The sequence below is a fragment of the Falco biarmicus genome, chromosome 1 (genome assembly GCF_023638135.1).
Source record: "Falco biarmicus isolate bFalBia1 chromosome 1, bFalBia1.pri, whole genome shotgun sequence".
NCBI lineage: Eukaryota > Metazoa > Chordata > Aves > Falconiformes > Falconidae > Falco > Falco biarmicus.
This window is the reverse complement of record NC_079288.1, coordinates 32,695,099-32,719,698: the sequence shown is the minus strand read 5'-3', so window position 1 is coordinate 32,719,698 and position 24,600 is coordinate 32,695,099. Positions and strand designations below refer to the sequence as shown.

The following is a 24,600-nucleotide window of genomic DNA, read 5'->3' as shown; positions in this document are numbered from 1 at the left end:
GCCCGGGGTGCCTGGGGAATCGCATGTGCCACCCCGCCTGGGGCAGCTCCTCAACAAGCCTGGCTTTGGCTCACGCAAAGCAGCCTTCACAGGCACCGGGGCTCCCCATGGCGTGCATCCCCCCACCAGAGATCTGGCCCACCCTGGAGCTCAGGAGAGAGACGCGAGCAGCAACAGGCAGAGGAAAGCCTGGCAGCATCCTGACACCTCTCCAGCAGCTCCCGCTCCCAAGCCCCTTCTGAGTTTCCTTGGCCAGCCGATGCTGCAGCTCCTGCCCTGAACACCCAGGCATCCAGCACGCCACACGGCACTGGAGCGATAAGCTGGATTGCTCCTCGCCAGCCCACCTTATTAACCACGAGAAATTGTAACGGCTTCCACAGTGGCTGAAGGTGTGAGATGCTCCTTTGCTGGGGGGGCTGCGGAGCTGGCAGAGAAGCAACGCTTCTCTGCATGTGTTTGGGTGAGGTTTGCTGGCACAAGGGTGCTCATGGGTGCCAGCGACGGAGGCGATGAGCTGAATAACGCTTAGGATGCAAAAGCCCTGATGGGCAGCCATCAGCCACCCAAATTCAGAGCGAGTGTGCAACCCTGCATACAGCTGCCTTCAGGATAAATAGATCCCATTTTAAAAATCAATGAGAACCACTACATTCGCTTATCCTTGTTCATTAATAACAGTCCCACTTGACAATACACCACGCACCCCAGGCAGCAGCCAGGCAGGGATCTCCTGCCTTGAAAGGCCAAATCCCAGCCCTGCCTGCACCACCTGCCTGCACTTCAGTGCCTGCAAGGCAATCGCAGCCAGCCCCTGCCCCAGCACCCCAACAATGCAAACAGATCTGGGTTTAGTCTTCATTGGGGCCAACAGAATTATCACGGAATTTGGCCCATGCCCACAGCCAGAGGATGGGATGAAGATGGGGTGCATCCTCTCCCCAGCTGGCACCCCCAAAAGCACCTGTCCCAGCAAGGTGCAACTCGGAGGCTGATGATGCACAAGTGGGAAAGAGTGAAAATGGGAAAATGAAAGCGGTTTTTTGGCACTTGGGGAGGGGGGAAGGAGGGAGGAGATGTTTCCGGGAATGTCCTCTGGACCAGTGGTCTCGAAAGTGGGGTCCTGCACCCCAGGACCCATGCAGGGCAGTCCGTGTGGGTGTGGGAAGAAAATCTCAGCGCCCGGGTAGCACATGCATACGGTTTATAAATAAATACACATTTACTGGGGGTGTGGGCTCAGAAATTTGTTCCTGGTAGGGATGCACAACCAAACCAGCTCAGAGACCACTGCCCCAGAGCACAAGGCTTTGCCCAGGAGAGGCCAAGGGGAAGGACCCCAACCTGGGCGCGTGTCCCCAGCCCTTACCTCTGTCCTCCTCCTTCTCACGGCCGCTCCTACCCCTGAGTGCCCGGCTCCGGGTGCTGCCGTAGTCTCCAGCTTTGCCCCTCTCTGCCGGTTCCTTGGAGGTGCTTTTAAACCAGGGTCCATGCCGCCGTCCCCCCTCCGGCATCGTCACCGCTGCCTTGAAGCCACGGCTCAACTGCATCACCCCCAGGTAGGGCAGCCCCGGCCCCTCGCCGCCCCCGGGGCTGCGCTGGCTCCCCGGCACCGTGGGCTCCCCGGTGAAGCCCGAGTGCAGGAAAACCAAGCTGCCGGCTGCCAGGTAGAGAGCCAGCAGCGTGAAGAAACGCACGGGTTTTCGCCGAAAATACCGCTGGAGTTTTACCAATAATTTGGCCATAGCGTCTTCATCCCTTCCCCGGCAGCCAGCGCCGCGGGGCAGCTGCTCTCTGGCCCCAGGGATGCTCCGAGGGGGGTTCTGCCCCCTCCCCAGGCTGGAGGTGGCTCCCAGGGTGTATCGGGGGAGCAGCTGGGTGCCCCGAAAGCACAGCGGGGGCTGCAGGGTGAAGCCACGCAAAGCTATTGCCTGATCCTAAAAATTCCCAGAGGATCGGGGAAGGCAGCAGGGGTGGATTTTGAGGCCCCCCTGCTGTGCTCGGGGGGTTTCTCCAGTGCTGGCTGTCACCGCTGTCCCCTGTTTATTCTCCTCCCGGCAAAGCCCCCCGGCCGTGCCCTGGAGACTCGGCTGATGGAGGGATCATGTTAAGGAAATCGAGGGTTTGAAGGTGATTTGAAAGCCGATCAGCTGACGCAGCTCTTCTTGCTCGCCTTTCCGCTCGGCGGGCACCGGCTCTCGCAAGCATCTCTCTAATGAAAGCGGCACCGTCGCCCTTTCAGACAAAGAATGAGAAGTCCCTGGACACGTCTCGGGGACTGAAATGCTGACTGGGACCCTTTGTCTAACGAAGCCCCATTCATCTCACTCCCAGGGCAAGAAATCTCCACCTGCAAGTCAAAGAGAAAGGCACACTTAGGAAAGCATCCCAGGACACAGTCCCGGGGAGGATGGCGGTCCCCGTCCCCCTGCGGGGTGAGGAAGGTTCCCCGGGCTCTTCGTTGCCATTCAGCCCTGCAGAGGGGCAGCTCAGCGTCCCCCTGGCACAAGGATGGGGGATAACTGGGAGACGTCGGTGCGGTGGCAGTGATGCTGGCTGCCAGCAGCCCGGGTTAGGGACCGGGATGTGGGGGTGAGTCCCGACTCCAGAGCCCACAGTCCCTGCCACATCATGCAGGAGAGGTGCTACAGGACGGCTCTGGGTGACGTGGGATTTCTGCTTTCACCCCATTTCACCCACAAGAAGATGAGCTGTGCACACACACATCCGTGCAAGCACACACACTCACTTGTGCACACGCACTCGTGCACATGCATTTCACCGCTAGACCTGAACATCTCTGTGTACCAGCTGGCTCCAAATGAAGCCCCTGGCAAGTGAGTGCCCACCGGCAGTGTGAGGCTGCTCCGGCACCCCGCAGCACCAGGAGGTCCCCCCAGGAGCATGACACCCTCAGCATCACCCAGGGCATCCTCTATTCTCCAGCCAGAACCGAAGGGCTGACTGTCCCCATCGAGCCCTGCCAGCTGGGACCGATGCTGCCCCAGGAATGCCATGGCCGGGGCTACTGGAGCCATCCCTGGCAGCCCTGGGCACAGGGAGGGCAGCCCAGCCCGGGGAAGGGACAGTCCCCTCCAGGAGCTTTCCCCCTGGGGGGATTTCTCTTCCCCAACGCCCCCCCCCCCCCCCCCCCCCCCGGCTATGGAGGGATCGCTCCAGCCCTGCCCAGGACACCACAACACCAGGTTACATGGTGGGGCTGGCTTCACAGTGGCAAATACCACTGTCACCGCACCCCGCTGGCACATTGGCGGGGGCAGGGACGGCCCCGTGCCCGGGGTGTGCTGCCTGTCATGGACTCATCTTATTTTAGGAAAGGAGACGAAAATAAATGGAAAGACAAAGTGCCATTAGTTTAATGGCCTTTATGTTCCTGCCATCTGTCTTCAGTTGATTAAATAAAAAATATTGGTGGAACATATGGCATGAATTATACATAAATATTTTAATTTGGGTTCCCAGAGTGGTTATTCAAATACCTCTGGCTCTGCCAGGTGAACTTTTGTGGAGCTTAGGGCTGGGCAGGCTGCGTGGGGCTGATCACTGATGGGGCACAAGCACCTCAGGCTCCCCCAAAGCACCCCCTCCCTAGCCACATTTGGGGCCAACACAGCCTGAGTAAAGGCTGAGTAAACCCAGAGTAGTAGGCAAGCAAGGAGACTGCTTGCTACTTGGGCTTTCGCATTTGCAGGCACCTCTATGGCAGGATGACGACACAGGCAGCACCCCAGCACAGCCGGGGCAGGTGGTCCAGCCCCCACCGTGGTGGGCGAGCATCCCCCAGCACAGTGGTCCCATGGACCTGTCGGTGCTTGGCTGCTCTCCCGTGCTCACTGGCCGGTGGCCAGCCGGGAAGGGCTGCTCTGCAGGACCTTACAGCTTCCCCTCCCATGCCAGCATGGGCTGCTCTTCTGCACTTCAACCCACCTTCCCGGGGCTTTATACAGATGCTGAATACAGAGCGGTTTAGGATGCTGCTGGGGTGAAACCAGGGCTGTCCCTGGTCCCCAGCATCCCCACTGCCACTCGATGTCCTCCTTGCCTGGGCTTAGTCCTGCCAGGCTATGGCAAGGAAGCATGGTGTATAAAGAAGGGGCTTAAATTACTATCATTAAGCCATCTGGAGCTCATCCTTCTCCATCATGAACTGTGGAGTCGCAGGTCAATTACTGCATATTTGCATATATTCCATTAATGCTTCTGCTAATTGTCTGGAGGAGATAATGTGCTCCGCTTACAGCTCCCTCGCTGGCTATGGTTTACAAACAGCGAGTGCAGCAAATAGAGCTGGCACCAACGCTCCCCGTTGCAGGGAGTGTTGGCACATCGGGGGGCTGATCAGGGGGACCCCATACTACTGGTGGCCATCCAGGACGGGGGATGCCATCAGCACCCCACAACGCTGCTCCGTGCACCCCACCAGCCCTCCCCACATTGTCAGGATGGATCCACCCCGTGGTGCAGCAGCACTGGGCTGGAACCAGCAACCTGCGGGTCCCCATCCCCACTGCAGCCTGCACCAGTGAGTGTCCCCCGGGGGTTGCATCCTGCCTCCCTGCTGCCTGCACCCCACGCTGCCTGACCAGGCTCAGGCTCTCCTCCCGTGGGCAGCAGGGCAGCTCCTGCCAGGGCTGCCATTCCAAGCAGAGCTGGTGCCAGCCCAGCTAGAGGACAGCGGTGACACACTTTACCAGCCAAACCAGCGAAGCTAACCGGGACATTAATCAGCCAGCATGGTGCAGCGGGCAGCATCATAAGACCGGGCTTCCATCGGCTGCCGCGGGTGGCCGGGCACTGAGGCTGCTGCAGCCTCGGCACTGGGACAGCCAGGCTGTGGGAGGATTTATCCCCCAGCCCTCGCCTGGTCATTACCCGCTATGCCCAGCCGCTCCCGGCTGTGGCTGTCAGCAGGGTCCTGCTCAGGTCCCAGGGGACAGATCCAGCCCCCGGGAGTCGTGTGGCTGGAAAGTTCCCCCCTAGCTGGCAGCACCAGGACTGGGGCATCCTTCCCCACTCCCCCAGAACCAAAGCATGGCAGAGCCAAGCAGGGACATTTCCCAGGCACTTTGCACCATCATAAGCAGGCAGCGGGTCCAGCCGGGATGGGGGGTTGGGGGCGCTGGTTCCTCACCTACCTCCCTCGTCACACTCCTGCCAAGAGCCAAAATCCTTGTCCCGACAGCAAGATGCCTGGCTGAGCATCCCTCTGCACCTGAACCACCTCCCTCTGTGGTGGCAGCAATACTGAGGCCAGCAGAAAGCAGGCGAGCTCTGCCTGCAGGTTTGGAGCTCTGCAATTACTGGCTGCCGGGCCAAGGAAATCCTCGTTAATTTGCAAGGTTTATCTCCCCACCTCCAAGCAGAGCCGGTGTGTGGGGAGGTGGGCACAGATCCCAGGAGGCTCCACCGAGCAGCCTGAGCATCTCTGGGACCGCTCCTGACCAGGATGAATGAAGTGCCGATAAATTATACATTTGGGTCTTGTCTCCAAATTGCTCTGCAATTATTGAGCACCAAGGTTCAGTTGCCTTCAAGCACCACCTCACATCTGACCATGGCAAAACACACTGAAGGGCTCACGTGGTTCCCCCAGCACAGGAGAACAATCAGCCCATTAAAAACAGCAAATTAACGAACACAAGTGTTCCATTAGAAAGAGAAGGCGACTGAACTATCCAATTTCATCACATCATTTGCATTTCTTATCAGAGGGACAGGGAAAGAATAGGGCTTTAAAATACAGAGGGAAAGGATGGAGTCTAATGACCACAGTGGGGTGATGTGCCCAGGGCCCCATCCCACGGGAGGGCTGTGGCACAGGCACTAACCTCGGTCCCACGCCACGGGGCAGCCCTGGCATGGTAGGGAGCACGGTCCTGCACCCCGTTGAACACCCTTGGGTGCATAACACAGCTTACCCTTGAAATGCATCTGCTGAGACCTGGAAATCCAGCTGTGTGCAGGGCCCAGTGCACGGCACACAGGACCCAGTGCACACTGTGCAGCACCCAGTGCATGGCATGCAAGGATGCAGTGCATGCACCCTGGACCTCCTGTCACCCAAAAGCCACCCACTTTGGTGCAGGGACCATGTGCTTTTTCAGAAAGCCCTGTGCCCTCCCTCTGCACCTCCACAGGGTGCTGGCAATGGGTGACCACTGCCCCCGCAGAGCAGCTCCTGCAGCACACAGTCGTGCCTCCCCAGTGAGGCAGCAGGTGATGGCACCGACCAGTGACACCAGTATGAACACCCAGGGACATAAGGCACCCTTGGCACTGGCATCCCTCAAGCCTTTCAGTCTCTATCCCCAGGAGTGTACCGTGGTAGGAGCTTGGCATCGCTGCCTGGGCCAAAGCTGGCCAACTTGAGCTCGCAGGTAAACCTGCCATCTTCTTCAGCCCTGTGACAGTGGATTTTCACTCTTTCTCACTTTTTAAAACATAAGCAGCAAATGAGATGCATTGGGCTGAATTTAAATACCATTACTGCTGGGAACAAAACTGAGCTAAAATGGGGCGTTGAAAATCAAGGTTTCTGACACAGCAGGGCACGTCTGGACCATCTGATGCATTTCCCCTCGAGCACCCAGCACCCACCGCCTCTGCCAGGGGCAAGCCAAGCACACCAAGCACTCAGCTGCCTTTAAATCGAAGCAAAATTTATGTATTCCACTGCTCCCTGCCTGAATTGTGCTGAGGAACGTGTTTGTGCATCCCCGGAGTGCATCAAAGGTTGGTGTGTGCTTAAAAGCAGCTGAATTGGCAGCTTTTAGGTATCGCAGCAGCTCCGTCCCTGCCCAGGGATGCGGCTTGCCCCAGCGAGCTGCACCGAGGTCGCCAACTCTTTCTCCGCAGTGAGATGTTCCCCAGGCGTGTGCCTCCTTGGGTAGCTTTTAAATCCCTTCAGTAGGTCAAACCACCAAGATATGCAAAGGAAAAACCTCTTATTTGGGATTTGTTGGCCTGATTTTTAAACCCAGAGCAGGACCTGCCCATCTGCTGATAGATTTTTGTACAGGATTTCCAAGCGTGTTGGAGGGTTTGTAAATCTTCCTTCTCACTGTGAATCGATGGAGGGCTTTAGACTGTAATTAGGCAGCTGACTTTCTCGCTTATGGGTGAAACCTGATTTTTAAATATTCTGGAGAAGATTTATTGACAGTCCCAGCACTTGCCCAGGGTGAGGGGAAGCCGCAGCCACAAGCCCAGCTGGGCACAAGGACCAACCGATCCTTTCATCTAGAGGGATGACTCTGCCACAGACTAATTGATTAATGTCTGTAAAAGGCCTTGAGATCCACAGAAACGAGGCCATGCTAATTGCACAGCCTCCAATTAGTGCTTCTTCCACTCTCCAGAGGATGAAAACCCACCGTGCACCAGCCCCGTTTCTGCAAGGGCCGAGTTATAAATAACCCCCTGGGCAATGGGCTGGATCCTGCCCGGGTTAGTTCACTGCGCCGAGAATGACTGGGACGTGCTACGCAGAGAAGCCCAGAGCCTGCAGCACATCTCGGAAGGGCTATTTTATTTAACCGAGCTGATTTAAGCAACTTTAATCCCATTTTTAAATATTACAACATTTGCTGTTGAGCTACCTGGGATTGCAGATCCCCACAAACACCCCAGACCTGCACGAAAGGGATGCTGATCCTCGCCCAGGGGATGCGGATCCTCGCCAGACCCTGCAAACACTCGGATGGCACAGGGAGGGGGAGGATTTGCTATGGGCCAGGCAAGGGGCTCCCAAAACAAATCCAAGCTGGGGTGCAGCAGGGTCATCCAGCCCCTGAAAGCAAAGAAATGCAATTGCCTTCAGGCAACTGATTTCAGGTAATCCCACCTCTGCAGCACGCAGGAGCTTGCAGGGCTCCGCTCGCTTCCCGGTGTATTTTCCTTTGCAATGGCCCAAGCAGAGCCGAAAAGGGGTTTTTTTGCTTCACGCTCTGTTCCTCCACATGCAATTACATCAAAGCCCATTCCAGCCTCTTGTAGAATGAATTCCCCTTGCAAGTGTGAAAGCGACTCATAAAGAAAAATGTTTTAAGCCGTGAATCATTTAAAAAGCACACGCCACAATGCCAAAGGCAGAGAAGGAAATAGCCATGTATTCCAGAGACTTAGGCAGGCAGAGGATACCAGGGAATCGGTGGGATGATTTAAATGAGCCGGCACAGCAGAGATGCTGCAGCTGTTGTACCCAGTATCCCCATCGCAGCTGCTGAAATGCACCCTACGTTACAGCATTATTATTATTACTATTATTATTACTATTATCCTGCAACAACCCTCAGCACATGCGTTATCTGTCTCTCTCCATCAGCGTTATCCTATCTGCCAATACCTGGGTTTCCTTTGGCAGGGCCAGAGTGTGTTTGTGGAAGGAGCGGGGAGCTCCCTCGTTTGCTACCGTGGCTAATTGCATTTTGAGAGCCATGCGCAGGGCAGGTGCTGGGGAGCAGGCAGGATCCGACACTGTTTTCAGCAATAGAAACAAATAATCAGTGCAACCCTCACCTGCCACATCCTTGCAGGCCCCACATCCCTTCCTGAGCATCCCTGCTGCTGGCATCAGCCCTGTCCCTATCTGCAATGCTGAGGAACCTCTATTTCCCCATTATTTCCACGTTATTCCTTGCAAGGCCAGAACAGCAACTCCATTTGGACATGAGCTGTGTCAGGCCTCTGTCGGTGGTGACATACAAGGGTTTTGGGAGAGGTCACCCCAGGGAGGTCTTGGTGACACTATGGGATGCTTCCCAGACTGCTGCGGGTCTGCGCCTGCTTTTCCCCTTCTCATTATCCTTGCCCATGGCACCCTTTTGACACTTAAGCCCTGTGAAAAAGGTGATTTAATTTCATTCACACAACACTGTCTATCTGTAAATGGGCTTAACCTAATGAGTTTTAATACGTATTATGTTCTAGGTATTTTATGCCCAGTCTGCAAAATCCAGTTATGGTTTTCAATAAGACTTAGCGAGCTGAGGCATGCACCAGAGGGATGTGGCACTCACATGGGGCTGCTCCAAACTGGGGAAGGACGAGGAGGAGGGTGGGAGGAAGGCAGGGGCTGTCCCCCAGGGAGACACAGCTGGATCCCAGCCAGCTGCTGGCTCAGCAAAGCCCCCCCCTCCTCAGCCCAAGCGCTGCCTACAGCCCCCTCCAGCAGCCTGGGAGGATGAGATTTAAGATACAAGGGCTGGCCTCTTTCAGATGCAATGCCAGCACCACCGGCTGCACCGCAGCAGGCAGGGCCAGCCACCGTCCCGTGGCAGGGAAGGCAGCGGGCAGCCAGCCCCCGTGGGTGCGTAGCCCCCCATGCCTGGCCGTGCAGGCTGCTCACCCCAAAGCCTTCAGCCACCGCCGCAGCTGGCAGGGCCGTACCCTGGCAAAGGCAGCGGGGACAGTGCGGGCAGAGTGCGGCTGCCTTGGCATGCACAGACACCTGCACCGTCCCCGCCGCGGTGGCAAAGCAACCCCGAAGCGCAGCCGCTGACACATCCAGAGCCTGCAGAATCCCCGTTTCAGAGAAAGGCACGATGCTGCTGTTTTCCTCTCTTGTGCTTAATGATGAGGAACAAACCTTGCAGCCAAACTGGAGCGGCCAAGTGGCACGTTTTATCCCGAGGTTTTGAGCTCCAGAGCCAGTCCTGGCTCCTGGATTCACGGGAGGTGACCAAGACCCAGCTGCCACACACCAAAAGGAGATGCCCCAGGGGAAGCCCTGATGCACAGCCCCCCCAACAGCACCTACAGAACCACCCCGCATGGTACATATAGCAGCATAAATCCCATAAAGACCACAACAAGATCCATGGGGGCCATCAGTTGGGAGCTGTGAGCTGTGATCCCCCCAGGAGGGTGTCTCAGCCCCACCAAAACATCTTTCAGGTTCTACTACGGGAGAGCCTGGTACATTCAGTCCATGATGAATCCCCACCAGCCTCCCAGGCAGGGAAGAGCCAAAAGTAATTTGCCTGTAAAGCCCATGCTCAGCTCCTGCAGGTCTTTGCCACGGAGACTTCATTCAGTCCTTGGTAATCTGGGATTATATGCAGCGCTGGGGCAATTAAGAAAAACAGCTTTTCAAGCAGCAGACAATGCCTTCTGCAGCCTATTTAAATTAATATAGTGAGAAAGATTCTTTCTCACAGCCCTTGGTTTTTTAAAGCCTCCTTTCCCACGGGGGCTGATTTCTTTCTTTTCCTACACACCCAGCAGCATTGCATCCTGCTGCACCAGGGAGATGGAGGCCCAGTTTGGGAAGAGATCCGCCTTTTCCACGAATACTGCAGGCTCCAGGAGGGACCAGGGCTACCCTGAACCGAGCCCAACACAGCGAACAGACTGGGCTGGGAGCAGGTGGCCGGGCCAGGGGACAGTGACTGCCCTGGCTCATCCCTGTGGAATTTAGGCATCGCACAGCATCCATCACCCCCCAGCTCCCACAGCAGCGCTGCCAGACCCCTGTGCATCGCAGCTCACTGCAGAAAGCCCAGCACATCACAGACGCTTTCTAGAAGTGATGCACTGGAATGCTTCCCAAAATGACCCAGCTGAGATGGAAACCCCCAGACCCACTTCAGGGCAGCATGCCCCGCAGCCCAAGGAAGCAGTGGGCACTGCCCAGCAGAGGGTGAGCCCACAGATCACTGCAAGATCACACAGAGAGCAAGCAATTAGCTCCGCAGATCACATCCCAACCCTCTGACGTATCCCTATGGGTCTCCCCACAGTGCCTAGGACCCTGCTAGCGAAAGCCAGCCCCCGCTCCCCCCAGGCCCTGGAGACCCCCATCCCACCTGGGGCAATGGGTGTCCCTGGCAGCAGGGTCAACATCCTGCTCCTTGCTGAGCAGCGCCAAACAGCAAGTCCTCCTGCCCCATGCTCATCCTCCCGTGCCAGGCTGAGCTCCTGGCTCCAGAGAGGACCAGCACGCTGGGATGGAGGTACCAAAGCACAGAGAATCCTATCCCAGACAGAGCCAGCTCCCTGCATGGCTCAGGGTGCCTGAGGACTTGGTAGCCTCAAGGGGGACAGGAGGAAGAAACAAAGATTTTCCTGGGGCCTGTCTGCTGGCTGGGACCGAGTTGGGAGAGATGCTGAACGCCCAGGGAAGCTGGATCCCCCACGGGGCAAAGCGTGACTTCGGGTGGGAGCCCGGAGGGCTGGGGGTACTGAGGGGTGGCCCTGGGGACCCAGCCCAGCCTGGCACGGGGGACACGGTGCCAGGCAGAGGTTTGGCTCCGGCATGAGGCTGCAGTGAGCACAAAAAGGAAACAGTGGCAAAGGAAACCTCAGAGCATGGTGCATCTGGAAGCCAGAGATGGGGTAACCCCATCCCAGGCTGGCCGGAGCCCCTGGGCTGGTGGCCAGGGTGTCAGCAAGGGCAGCTTGTGGGCCAGTGGCATCATGATCCGCTGCCGGGGCTGGGGAAAACATCCCCCGGGAAGGACGAGGCTTTCGTCTCCGGGAGAGCAAAACCAGCCGCACACCCTGGCTGGGAAAAGAGGACACCAGGGGGGCTGTCCCCCTGCCCAGCCAGGCTGCAAAGGGGCAGCGCCAGGACCCCCTGCTGCATCAGGGACCCCGAAACCAGGGGTTTGGAGTGAGCTGTGCTGGACGCTGGGCTCACCTCCTCAGGCATGGGGCTCGGGGAAAGCCATCCCAACGCTGAGCACAACCCCACGGAGGAATCCTCCCAGGGCTCTGCACGGGTGGAACGTGCAATAAATAATAATAACTGCTAACAAACGCCGGCTCAGAGCAGCCCCTCGTCCTAATGGTGTGGGACACGAGGAGGGTCGGCCAGCACTGGCCACCCATCCCAGTGAGCCGTGTCCCGAACCCAGGGAAGGGACAATTCCTTGGGAAGGCTAAGGGGGCACAACTCCCCGGAGAGGGGAAGGATACCCGCAGGGGGGGATGGTACAGGTGGGCTGGGAAGGATACCTGCGGGGGGGGGGGGATGGTACAGGTAGGGTGGGTAGGATACCTGAGGGGGGGGGGGGGGGGGGGGAGGGGGGATGGTACAGGTGGGGTGGGAGCACTCAGAGCCCAGGGCATGGTCCTGGCTGCCAGGCTGCGGTTCCCAGCTCCAGATTGCCGGGAAACTTTATTTAATCCTGCCTTGACAGAAGAAATGGTTTATAACGCTCAGCTCAAGGTAACCTTCACGCGGTCCTCCAACTGCCTCTGCTTTTTCTCCACGAATGTTTTGGGTTTTTTTTTAACTTTATATTAAAATATTCCAGTAAGTTGTCAGCACGGATATCAAAAGAAGAAAACAAACAGAGGAAGTGTTTTTGGAAGGATTACCACCTCTTCTCCCCGTTTTCCCCTGGCGAGATGTTCCTGCACAAAGTGTCGGGGGGGCGGAGGAGGAGGAGGAGGAGGGGGCGGCGGGCGCTTTCCCTGCCTCCCGCTCCCCTCCGAAGCGAGGGACCCTCCCGCAAGCCGCAAAAACCAGAGCGAAAAATCTCTGCCGAGGCGAGAATTGCGAACAACTCCCGCAAAGCGCCCCCAGCCCCCGCAGCCCCCCTCCCCAGCTCCCCGGCACACGCACCCCGCACCTCCCACGCCCCCCCGCCGAGCCGCCCCGCTGCCCCCGCCCGCTGCGCCCCCCCTCCCCCGGGCTGGGGGCTCCCGCCGCCCCCCGTGTTTTGCGCTTTTTTTTACCCGCCCCCCCCGCACCGCCCCCGGTTTTAACCCGCCCCCCCCGCACCGCCGATGCCCCTTCCCCGCAGCCCAACTTGGCGGCGGAGCCCCCCGCCGCCTCCTTACCCGCCCCGGGCGCTCCAGGCCGGCCCCGCCGCCGCCGCTCCATGCACCGGCCGCCCCCGGGAGCGGCGGGGCCAGGGGGTCCCCGCCGGGCGCTCAGTGCGGCCCGGCCCCCGCCGTGCCCCCGCCGCGCCGCCGGCCCTGCCCCGCGGGGGCTGCGCTCATGCCGGCCGGGGGGGGGCCCGGCCCGGCGGCTGCCGCTCGGCGCTGCCCGCAGCCGCTCCCGGCCGCCAGGGCTCGGCGGCTCCATCCAGCTCCGCGGCGGCTCCGCGCCACCCGCCGGCCTGCGGCGCCCGCCCGCCTTAACCCTCCCCCCTGCGCCGGCCCGGCCCCCAGCCCCCCGCCTCCCGCCCCGCCGCTCGCTTACGGGCGCCTTCTGCCGCTCTTTTGCCTGGTTTTTTTTTTTTTTTCCTCCTTTTTTTCCTCCTTTTTTCTTGTTTTTTCTCTTTTTTCCTTTTTTTCCTTTTTCCCTTTTCTCTTTTTTTCTTTTTCCTTTTTTTTCCTTTTTCCCCCTTTTCCTTTTTCCCCCTTTTCTTCTTTTCCTTTTTTCCCCTTTTCCTCTTTTCCCTTTTCCCTTTTTCCCTTTTTTTTTCCTTTTTCCTTTTTCCTTTTTCCTTTTTCCTTTTTCCTTTTTCCTTTTTCCTTTTTCCTTTTTCCTTTTTCCTTTTTTCTCCTTTTCCTTTTTTGCTTTTTTCTTTTTCCTTTTTACCTTTTTTCTTTTTTTACTTTTTAATTTTTTACTTTCTCTCTCCTTTTTTCCCTTTTCCTTTTTTCCTCTTTCCTTTTTCCCCTTTCCCTTTTCCTTTTCTCTTTTTTCCCTTTTCCTTTTTCCTCCTTTTCCTCTTTTCCTTTTTCCCCTTCTCCTTTTTTCTTTTTCCTTTTTTCCTTTTTCTTTCTCCTTTTTCCTCTTTCCTTTTTTCTTTTTTATTTTTCCTCTTTATTCTTTCCTTTATTTTTTTCTTATTTTGTCTTTCCCTCCTTTTGTTTGTTTCTTTTTTGTTTAGTTTCTTCTCTATTTTCCCCCTCTTTAAGAAACAGGTTGGTGCCAGAAACCAGCTCGCAGGCAGCCCCAGCCTCGCTGATGCACTCTCAAGGGCAAGGGATACTTTAAAAACCACATAGACGCGGTGCTTAGGGACATGGGAGTGCTGGGGGTAACAGCTGGACTCGATGATCTCAAAGCTCTTTCCAACCTAAATGGTTCTGATTCTATGCGGAGGGTGATGCTGACCCCCCCCCCCCCGCCCCGTTGCCCTGGCCCCAGCACTGCCCCCAGGCCCAGCACTGGAGTTCAGCCAGAGTTTGATCAAACAGGGCTAAAGAGAGAAAAAAAAAGAAAAGAAACTCCAAATTATATATATGTGTCATATTAATGAAAAATTAATTTGAAAACTTTCCAGCTCTAGGAGTAGGAAAAAAAACGATTGTAAAATGAGGGAGGTGAGAGAGCATTTCCCCCCACCTTTTTTGGCAACTTTAGGCATTGGGGGACTTTTAGGCTGTGCTGGTGGCACTGGAAGCCCTGTCACCTGTCCCACCACCGCAGCAACATGTCGGGCTGGCTCCCACCGCCCCAGCACGCCAGGCCACCGCACACAGTGAGTCCCTCTCGGTCAGAAGATAATTTGAAAAGGATCTAGAGAAAACATCCCTGCCTTAATGTGATGAAAGCAGCAGCCCTCGGTGCCCATGGACCCTCCTCCCGCAAGCATCTTTGCTGCAGACAGGGCAGAGGGCTGGTGGGACGGCATTTTTTGTGGTGATGCACCCTCAGCCACTGCAATATGCTGGGGTGCATGCACCCCAGCCCCACTCCCAGAGCCAACGGGAGGAAGGTGGGGAGTTTTGGGAAAGCGGCAGCTGAAAGGAGGGATGGATGCTGCCACTGGTCCCACTGAGGGAAGCTGCAGCCTCAGCTCGGTCCATGCTGGATGCAGGAGCATCCCTGTGCCAGGGAGCCATGGGGAACTGCCCCAGGCAGGCGCAGGCAGGCGCATGGACCGCGGCAGCTCGTTTCCATAGGAAACCAGGCTGGCGAGTGCTGCCTCAGCTCCAGGCTGGGGGCTGAAGAGCTGTTTGTACTATTTTTATCCTCCCGGTACTAGGTTTCTTCGGTTTGGCCATGCAAACGCCCCAGCAATGCTTCCTCCCTCTGCCCAAGGCTGTGGGGCACTGGGGGGGACTGCGGGGAGGTGAAACCTGCCATCATCTGGGGACAGCAGCAGCAGCAGCCAGGCAGTCCCTAGCCCAGGGAGCCCACCCGAGGGCTTTCCCTGCTTCCAGATGGTCCCACTTTCCCCACAAAAGCAGCAATTCTGCCTCGCATTTTGCAAAAAACAGGGATATCCTCTCCGCAGCTCCCCAGCGGGGTGTTTGCAATTCCAGGTCTCCTAATGGGATGCACGGTGCCTTCCCCCGGATGAGCATCCATCGGAACAAAGTTTGTTTCCTGCAAAAATACCTTGTTGGCTTCTCTTTAAACCCTTTCCTGCACCACGGGGAGCTCGGGGCTGGAACATGGGTGAAGGGCATATAGCACAGGGGGTGCCGCAGGCAGACAAGGGGCAGCGGCAAGGGAAGCAGCTGAGCAATGCCAACAGATGACTGTGGGTTTTTGCGGCACGCACAGGATGGAAGAAGAAGAATTTGGCCGGCTTCGATAGATTTGCTGCTCAACAGCCATGTTGATGGGTGTGAGGGAAAATTTGGAGTCATGGGTTTAAAATAGCACTCGCAAAAATAGCTTTCAGGGACTCTTTTAATTGGTTTTTGCTGGGCTAGGCTTGCCCCAAGAGCAATCAGTGATCCTCCTGAAACATCCGATGTGATTTCCTTATTGACCACGATGTGAAGCGACTCCGAGCTGCTCCTGGTGAACACTGCACCAGAAAGACCCAGTTCTGCAGGGTTTTAAGGGTGTTTTTCACCCCAGAGACCTCAAGGTTATTGCCAGGGACTTTTGACTTTGGCCTTAACTGTCCCCGAGTACTCATGTCACCAAATAAATCCCTACGTCAGGGATGTCGGGTTTTGAGCCAAAAGAGACTGCTGAGGTTTCTGCAGGCAGCCTTATCCAGGGGAGCGGAGCCTGTGCCCTGGCACTGAGGTGACTTTCATGGCATAAAGGCTCTGGGCATTTTCTGGGTCCCCACTGCCATGGGGACACCGGGGTGACCGTCCCCTCCACCCCACGAAGGCAGTAGGCTGCAGTACTCATTGATGGGTCTTTTCAGAAACTTCTGTCACCCAAGCTGTCTCAGGAGACCTCATCAGCAGAGGGAAAAAAGAGGATGTGGTGCGTTATACTAGTAAAAAAGGCTGCATAAAATCTCATTTTGAGGATTATGAAGTGCCGGCACAAAAAAGCTGTAAACAGGATGTCTGAAAAGATCTTAAGCATAAAGGTCAGAATCTACAATTTAAATGGGTCGCTTGTTGCTTTCTTGCTGTGTGCCACTAATGAGCCAGGATGTAGAAAAAGGGATGTGATTCTGAAGCCACATTTTGGTCCTTCTGTGATTTGCAATGTTTAGTAGCAGATTTTTTTTACTGAGGGGGGGTGCAGGGGTGCAGCTGAAAAGGGTTTCTCTCCCCCTGATCCCAGGCATCCCCATGGCAGCAGTAGGAAAGGACCAGAGGGGACAGGGATGCTGAGCCCAAGGCCTTTGCAGGTGAGTGATGGTAAGCAGCATCCCAGTCCTGGGGGTCTCCAGCTGCCGTGGCCGTGGCATGAGGCTCTGCCTTCCTCCCGAGGATGAGGCCGGTGCTGGCAGACATTGCCAGACACTGGGTTACTATGGTGGTGGCATCCAGGGAAGGGCAGGATAAGGAGCCTCATTTGAATCATTTACTTATGTCCTCACTGAGCCCCCAGTGTGCTTCTCCAGGGGCTGCCACCTCCCAAGGGGGTGGAAAATGTGCCTCCAATCCCAGCTTTCCCAGAGTTTTCAATGCCTGGAGTTGTTGGGCCAAGTTATCAGGGAGCAGCTGATTAAAAGTCAATATTGAGCTCTCTCAGTGCTTGTCTCTGCTTTGCTCAACCTGGGCAATGTGGGGCAGGAAAGAGAGAGTGAGCCCAGAAATAACTAATGCTGCAAACTAATGAGCTTCTGCTGGCAATGTCGATGTTTTTCCTCTTCTTCTTTTTCATTTACATTTTGTGTCATTACAACTTTGGCAGGAGCAAGCTGAAGGGGCAAGGCAGGGCTGCTGTGGTGTTTTGTAGCTGCTTGCAGGGGTGAGTTTTAGGGTTTGGGGGGGGTCTGAGGTAGGAGGTGTGTGTGACCTGCAGTGCCCTGAGCATCACTCACATCCCTGGCACCATCCCAGGCCCTGAAAAGGACAGGCCAGCCCTTGGCGGCTGCGGGGGAATATTGTGAAGTGGCTCTGCTGCCTTTTTGGCATGGGAAGCCATGCATCATGATCCCCCTGAGCAGCTATGAGATGCTCAAGGGTCCTCCCCAATGCCAGCATCTCCCTGGCCCCCCAGGGAAGTATGGCCATGGTCCCCTGGGACCGATATGAACATCTCCTGGAGACTGCATCTTGCAGGAAGCATCCCTTGAGGGCTTGCACCTCTCTTGCCCTGATTTTTCTTAATTAACTCATTAGGATGCCAGTGACAGTGATGTGAGTTTCCCATGAGGCAACTGCTCTCCTGGTGCAGGCAGTGATGGCTGTCCAAGCCCCTCTGCCTGCAAGCTCAAGAAATGCCCCACAGCTGCAAATCAAGGGTAACATTTTAGGATAAGAGAAGGGAAAAAAAAAAAAAAAAAGAAGGGGGATGTTGTAATGATGAGACAGGTTTCTGTGGATGCTTGCCAGAGCCACAGGGCTGAGAGGATGGACATGGACCTCTGGCATCCTGGTGTTGTTTTTGTGATTATTTGGAGTGGGGGGAATTAATAAAAAAAAAACCCAAACCACAAACAAGAAAGAGGCAACTGTGTGGATTAAAGCTGGAAGGGAGAGGATTAAAAGACTGAAGGGAAAAGAAGTGCAGAGAATGAAGATGGAGGGGTTATTTCCCTTTTCAGCCATTCTGCCTTCAGAAAAAGCGGGGGGGGGGGAAAGACTTTGATAAGCTTTTTAAAAAATTCATGAGGTTTCAATTTCTCTGTTTATTTATTTGTTCCCCAGGATAAACTCCTGAAATACAAGATCTCATTTGTCAGCAGGTCCTGGGAGAGCAGGGCATAAATCAGATTGTCCTACTAACAAATTATAAAAAGCCAACCTCTGCGACTGTGCTGCCATGCTTGCCCCAGGGCAGGAGGTGATGGTTTAGGGCAGGAGGGGATGGTTTGAGGCAGGAGGGGATGGTTTAGGGCAGGAGGGGATGTCTCAGGGCAGGAAGGGATGGCTCAGGGCAGGAGGGGATGGTTTAGGGCAGGAGGGGATGTCTCAGGGCAGGAAGGGATGGCTCAGGGCAGGAGGGGATGGTTTAGGGCAGGAGGGGATGGTTTGAGGCAGGAGGGGATGGTGTGGGGCAGAAGTGGGTGGGCAGCAGCTCAGCATCACAGGGCGCAGGTGATGCATGTCTGGCTGGATCCAGGCATGCCCCTCTCCCATGCAAAAGGGAAGGGGACTGACAGCCTCATAGCCCTGGGAGGGCTTAGCGCGGTGCCATGAGTGGGAGGTGATGGGGGGCTACATGGGGTGGGAGATGCTGGTACGGCTGTGGGTGTGGGAGCAGCTGGGGCTCCCCAGTGTGGGGGCAGAGAGGGGGAAGCTGCAGGGCCCTGGCCCTGTCTCACCCACACAGATGTCAGGCAGATGGGAGCCAGCTTTGGTGGTCCCTGGGGAGCTGTGCTGCCAGGGAAGAGTGGAAACGTGGGGATCTGGGATCTCCATCTGCATGTGGTGGGTGTGGAGGGATGGGAGCTAACACCAACCCCACCCCACCAGCATTCGGGGACAGGCTCAGCCAATGCACACTGTGAGGAAACCCCGGGCAGTGGTCCCGTGGGCAGTGCCATCCCCACACAGCCCAACCCTGAAGCATCCTCAGCCAGAGCCATTTGCCTGCTAAATACAAAGCAAGAAACGGTGCAGGAATTCACCAGCAATGGGCATTTTTGCAATGGATGGGGCTGCCACCAGGTGACCTTGGGCCCAGCACTTAATTATTCTGGGCTGGTGCAGCCTAAAATGCAGATGAAAATACCTCCCAGGGGTGTCCCGAGGCTTAATGAGTATCAGAGAGGTGTCCTAAGAGCAGCACTGCAGTCCACATCCCCATAGCCCCCGTGAAGGCACAGCCCAGCACCACCCTTTAAAGTTCAAAAAAGAGATTTAATTTTAATTTCTTCCCACTAATTGATTTTGGTTTTCATGTGTTTTGTAGCTTGCAAATTGCCCATTGGAGCGCAGCGTGTACCAGGTGCGGGTGCCGGGCTGTGCCGTAGTGGAGGCTGTGATAACCGGCATCACCAAACCCTTTCTTGCAGCCCCTTGGCAAGCAGTTTCTCCACGGTGAGAATTTCTTCCTGCCCTGCAAACTTCTGGCTTGTGGAGCAAAAGTGTTTGAGGGAGGGATTTTTCATGCCCACTGGAGGGTGTGCACTGACCTGCCTGGGGTCCCCCAGCATCACCCACCTCAGGCCACCCGCTCTGCACAGAGCAGCAGCGCATCCAGGACTCGAGCAGCTGGGATGTGGGGAAATAAATCGCTGGGCTGAACCATGCCTGCAGCAAGTTCTGGGACAGCGTGGGTCTGCAACACGGGTCATGCATGATTAAACACCCTGTGGGACAGTGATGGATGTGGGGAAGGGCTGGGGCAGGAGCAGGGGTGATGCTTTGCCCTTTGCCTCACAGCGGCAGCTGGCCCTGGACCGGGCAGAGGGCAGCTCCGCAGCTCTTCAATCATGGATGGAGAGGGCATACAGCAGGGCTGTAAATTTACTGGTGATGTTTGTTCCCTGCTCCAGAAGCGCTGGGGCTCAGCCTGTGGCTGCTCCTGGCTGTGGCCCCGGGGCAGGGGTGTGGTCCATCCCCAGGGTGGCCGGTGGGTCAGAGCATCCCCAACCCGAACAGGTCCCCAGATGCTCGTGGCAGTGGTTCCCCGCCGGCTGGCGAGGCAGCGCGGTGGCCGCTGCAGGGGAGGCAGCGCAGGTGTTCTGCCAGGGGAGGAACAGAGAAACCATCTGCTCGCGCGGGTTCGTCCTGATGCTTCAATGGAGGAGAGGATCTTGAGGCAAAACTGCTTCGCGTGGCTTTGCTGTGGGATTTCAGCATCTTCGTTGAGCGCTGGCTGATAAATGAGCTGGCTGCTCCCCCGTGCTGTGCCAGGCCATGCCAAGCACTGCTGTGTCAGAGCAGCAGAAGCTGGAGATGGTCCTTGCCCTCCCTGGGTGTGATTTGCACTCAGGATGTCGCTAGATGGGGAAAAGATGGGGCAGAGCAAGGCAAGCCCAGCCTTGTTCCTGCTTGGAATAGAGAAACCCATGAAAACCTTCAAAAATCCTCATTTTCACCTCGTTTCACCATCCTACCCTGACAGCTCCTGGGGCACCGCTGGTTCGGGGATGGAAGCAGAGCCAGGACAACACCATCATGGGCAGATAGTGGCTCCATCAGAACCAGGATGGTTCTGGTGATGGTCAGTGATTGCTGCTGGCAGAGTGATTTGCTTTGACCTCCTCTTCACTGGCAAGGAGCATCTGAGGGCTGGGACAAGGACAGAGGGATGGCTCCCGTGGGCCCCGTTTTGGAAATTAGGGCTGCCACAGGGATGGAGCAGCCACTCAGCAGAAGCGCAGCTCTCCTCTCCTTCCCTGCAAAAGAAACAAGCCTTGCCTGTGCCGTCCAGAACCATTCCCCTTATCTCAAAGGTGGCCATCGTATTTTATCTTTATTGTTATTATTTTTATTATTATTACTACTACTACTACTATGCACCTGGCTGGCAGCTAAGCTCGGCAAGGGCTGCCCTCCTCAAAATAACGCCTGGGAGACTTCTGCGGGTAATTTCCATCAATGATAATGCATTGAAGGGAGAATAAAGTCCATAAAGTCCAGATCTGCTTGTTCCTGTCCAAAAGAAAATTACTATTTCAGCCATTCCCCAGCATGATGAAAGCCAAGGGTAGATCACAAATTAACCCCTGGTAAAATGCCCAGTGCCGGCGCTGGAGAGGCGAGGTGGCTTTCGAGGGTGGCCAGGCTGGCAGCAAGGTGTGTGCTGGGGTTGAAGACTAGCACAGGGGCAGGACAGGGCAAGGGACAGCATGAGGTCCCCAGCATGCACACAACACTGCCGCGGGGCCGCATCCTGCCCCAGGCTGGGCAGCCATCCTGGTTCTGAGGGAGCCACTATCTGCCCATGATGGTGTTGTCCTGGCTCTGCTTCCATCCCCAAACCAGCGGTGCCCCAGAGCTGTCTGCTGCAGGCTGCTCACACCTGCCTAAGACCCGGCACAGCCAGGTACTGGTCCTGATCCCAGTCCTGCTCCTGCTCCTAGTCTTGGTCTTGCCCCTGGTCCTGCCTTTGGTTCTAGTTCTGTCCTAATCTTGGTCCTGGCCCTGGTCCCAGTCCCATGAGTGTCCCACCTTGGAACCCACAGGGGAAGCAGCTCTAGGCATTGCAGCAGGAAATTCCCATTGGATATATGGAAGAGACCTCATCCCCATGAGAGCCCTGCAGCCCTAGGATGGGGACGCTGAGGGCAGCTGAAACGCTGTGATTTTGGGGCTGGAAGGCTTTTTTGGGGCTGATGCGCGGCAGAGCTTGGAGCCACTCACAGCTTTGCTTTACACCAGCCCATCCCGCAGTGCCCATCACAGCCCGAGCTTCTCCCCACATCATCTGCCGTTATTATCGCTTTCTGCCGTTCCTGTTTCCTTGTCGGTGTGTTACGGACGAGCTGTGCATACGCTGGCAGCTGGGTATGCTTCTCCCCGCCAGTAAGAGTGAATTAATTGCTAGTTTAAAAAAGAAAGGAAGGAAAAGAGAAAGAACTTCCCAGGCAAAGCAGCGCCCACTGACCAGTGGAAACAGGGCTTGTAAGGGAAAGAAACACCTAGATCGAAGGATGGATGTATTCTATATATATGTATATAGATAAATGTGTGAGGGCCAGAAGCTCTGTGGTGATGGCACCAGTGGCTCCCTGCTGTCTAGTAAGGGCTGGACTCATGCCACAGCCTTGCTTTCCTACCTACACTTATTTTCAGGAAAAAAACCTGGATTTGAGCTGCCTGCCCCTCTGCTGAGCTGGCTGGCACGGCGGGTGGGAGGGAGGGACACAAGGCCACCACTGCCCCATGGTCCCCAGGCATGGCAGCATCGCTGCGGGGGCCTGCAGAGCCCCACAGCTCTACGAACAGGATGAGGTCCCAGGGGCTCCCCGGGGGGGGGGGGCGTCCCCTCCAGCCTCCTCTCGCCACGACTGGGCTGCTGGCAGTGCCGGATCCGGAGCCCACGGTGTGCTCTCCAGCAAACCTGCGCCTGCTGCTCCCTGGCCAGAGGGCTGGCAGCATGCAGCCTCCCTGGCCCCAGCCGATGGCAGGAGATTACTGTAGCTTTGGAGCAGACACGTGTAATGGCTGTGTCCTAGTTTTTGAAAGCAGAATCCAGCATTAAAAAAAAAAAAAAAGAAAAAAAAAAAGCCACAGTTGTGGTGAGAGCAAATATAGTAACTCGCTCTCACACCGGCTCTTCTGGAGTGTTACTAGCTGTAAAGCCATACCAGGGTCACATCCTCTCAGGCTGCTATGTCCCCGAGGAAAATGGAAAATTATTTGTTTGTTACTACTTGAGAGACCCAACTCTCTGGCAGCAGAGGCTCCCAGGAAGGCACAGGGGGGCTGCGCTCTCATTTTGGCATATCTTACCCAGGTTGCCCACCCCAGCTGGGTACCGAACACGTACCGTGGTGGCTAAATCCAACATCCTCACCAGGATGCCAAAACCAAAAGAATCAATAAAAGCCACTTAATAACCAGCTGGCAAAAGGGAGCCAGGCTGGCGAGGACTGGCAAATGCTGCTGGGTGCAGCCACTGTCTCCCCAGCATCACCCCCCGGGATGCTGTACCTCAGCCGAATGTGGATTTACTGCCTCTGCTCCATTATCACCAATCAATGTAACAGTTATTAGTTAATAGGCTAAAATTGTCGTTCTAATGTCCCAGATCTGCATGTTACAGCGTGGCTAATTGGTACAGAACTGATTTGGGGGGGGCTTAATGAAAATGTAAATTCAGGCACATTAATCAAACAATTACTTCATAACCACGAGACAGACGGTGCTAAACCTAATTAAGAAATAAACAAAGTTAATCAGTGAACAGAAAACATTTACTAATCATATAGATACATTGCAAGAAAGAAATAATAGACAATAATTTATTAAAGATTCCCAAACCTGCTCCTTTTCTTAATAACCCAGTGCTCTGGCTTCCAGGAAGCACCACCTCGGTTTTATTAAAGCATTTGTTCTGCTTTAAGGTCTACTGGGCACCAGAGAACAAAAAATATATTACCCTGCAAGATGAATTATTGCATCAATTTAAAAATAATAGGGCTGGGGACTGAACGGGGGTGTGTGGGTGACACCTAACGTCGAGACCGATGCATTTTGGGCTTAATTATCAGCAGTTAGTGCTTTTCCAGCTCAGAAGTTAATTCCGATTCAGACATAAGAATTGCAAAAAGACATAAAGATGAAAGCCGGTGGCATTTCTCTTTCCACTGCCTGTTCATAGCTTCTTGTCAAAACCTGCTTGTCTGGCACAATTTCTGTACGTAAATGGGAATATTTCTCCCCAAACTTCCTTCTGCCCCATGCTGATTCCTACTGCAAAGTGATCTGAATGGCTTGCGGCATCGCTGTGCTTCCCACAGCCTTGCAAGACCGTGCTGACCTTGCAGGGCTCCCACTGCTGACCATCCCAGGGTCCAGCTTCGCTCTCGGCAGGAGGGGACCACCCTGTCTCCCCCCAGCCCCCCATGTGTGCCAGGGAGATGGGACGGGAGCCACCGGCACTTGCATCCTAGCGGGATGGAGGGATCCATCCCAGTCCCCACATGGGAGCAGGGCTGCTGTGACGTTTATCAAAGCTCTTCCTCGAAGGGGGGGGGGGGGGGGGGGGGGCAGAGGAACACAGGGAGCTGTGGGTGTGATTTCACGCCCCATGCAACATCGCTGCTGTCACGCTGGGGCTGGGGAGAGGGTTTATAGGTTTTCACAGCAAACTGAAAAGGAAGGAAATCTGTGAAATATCACTGTTTCCCAGCCAATTGCTGCTCGCAGGATGCATGGGGCTGCCCCGGTTGGGATTCATCACACCCACCAGTGCCACCCAGGGGGTCCCCAGGGCCCTGCTTTCAGCAGCCATCTACCCAAGGGAAAGAGGAGGGCCTGACCCACACCCCAGCACTGCTTTTTGGGGTGATCCAGTCTTTCTGGGGCTGCCCCATGCTGGATGCACACAAGCCTTGCTTCTTAAGGCAAGGTGAAGCCTGCCTGGGAAAACCTCTCAGCTCTGCCAAAACCACTTCTGCATTTTCTTTGGCCAAAATTTTTCCCAAACTTCAATATTTGTGGTCCCAAAGCTGCTTTTTAGTTTCCCCTTTGGCCCTGGAGCAGTGCAGGGATGTGGTCCTGAGGTTTTATCCATGAATCCCTGGGTTGGGCAGGATTCTGGTGTTCACACCCTATTCCTGCTCCCTGGGATGAAGGAGAAGGGTGGGATGGGGTTGAGCCCTGGGCTCGGGGGGGGCTGTTAGCAGACCCCAGCACTGCTTTTGGTGCCCCCCTGACCCCACCACCACTCCTTCCACTTGCTTATTT

The 24,600-nt window shown here is 55.7% G+C and overlaps 1 protein-coding gene across 1 annotated transcript in view; it reads right to left on the bottom strand.

Moving 5' to 3' along the window:
• Positions 1 to 13,098, bottom strand: part of WSCD2 (WSC domain containing 2) — a 36,115-nt gene extending 23,017 nt beyond the window's left edge. Inside the window, exons 1-2 of the mRNA XM_056347302.1 lie at positions 12,808 to 13,098; positions 1,370 to 2,350 (exon numbers count right to left, since the gene is read on the bottom strand). Coding sequence (XP_056203277.1) covers positions 1,370 to 1,745 — 376 coding nt within the window. The 5' untranslated portion in view covers positions 1,746 to 2,350; positions 12,808 to 13,098. The remainder of the gene's footprint in view (positions 1 to 1,369; positions 2,351 to 12,807) is intronic.
• Between the last annotated feature and the right edge of the window lie 11,502 nt (positions 13,099 to 24,600).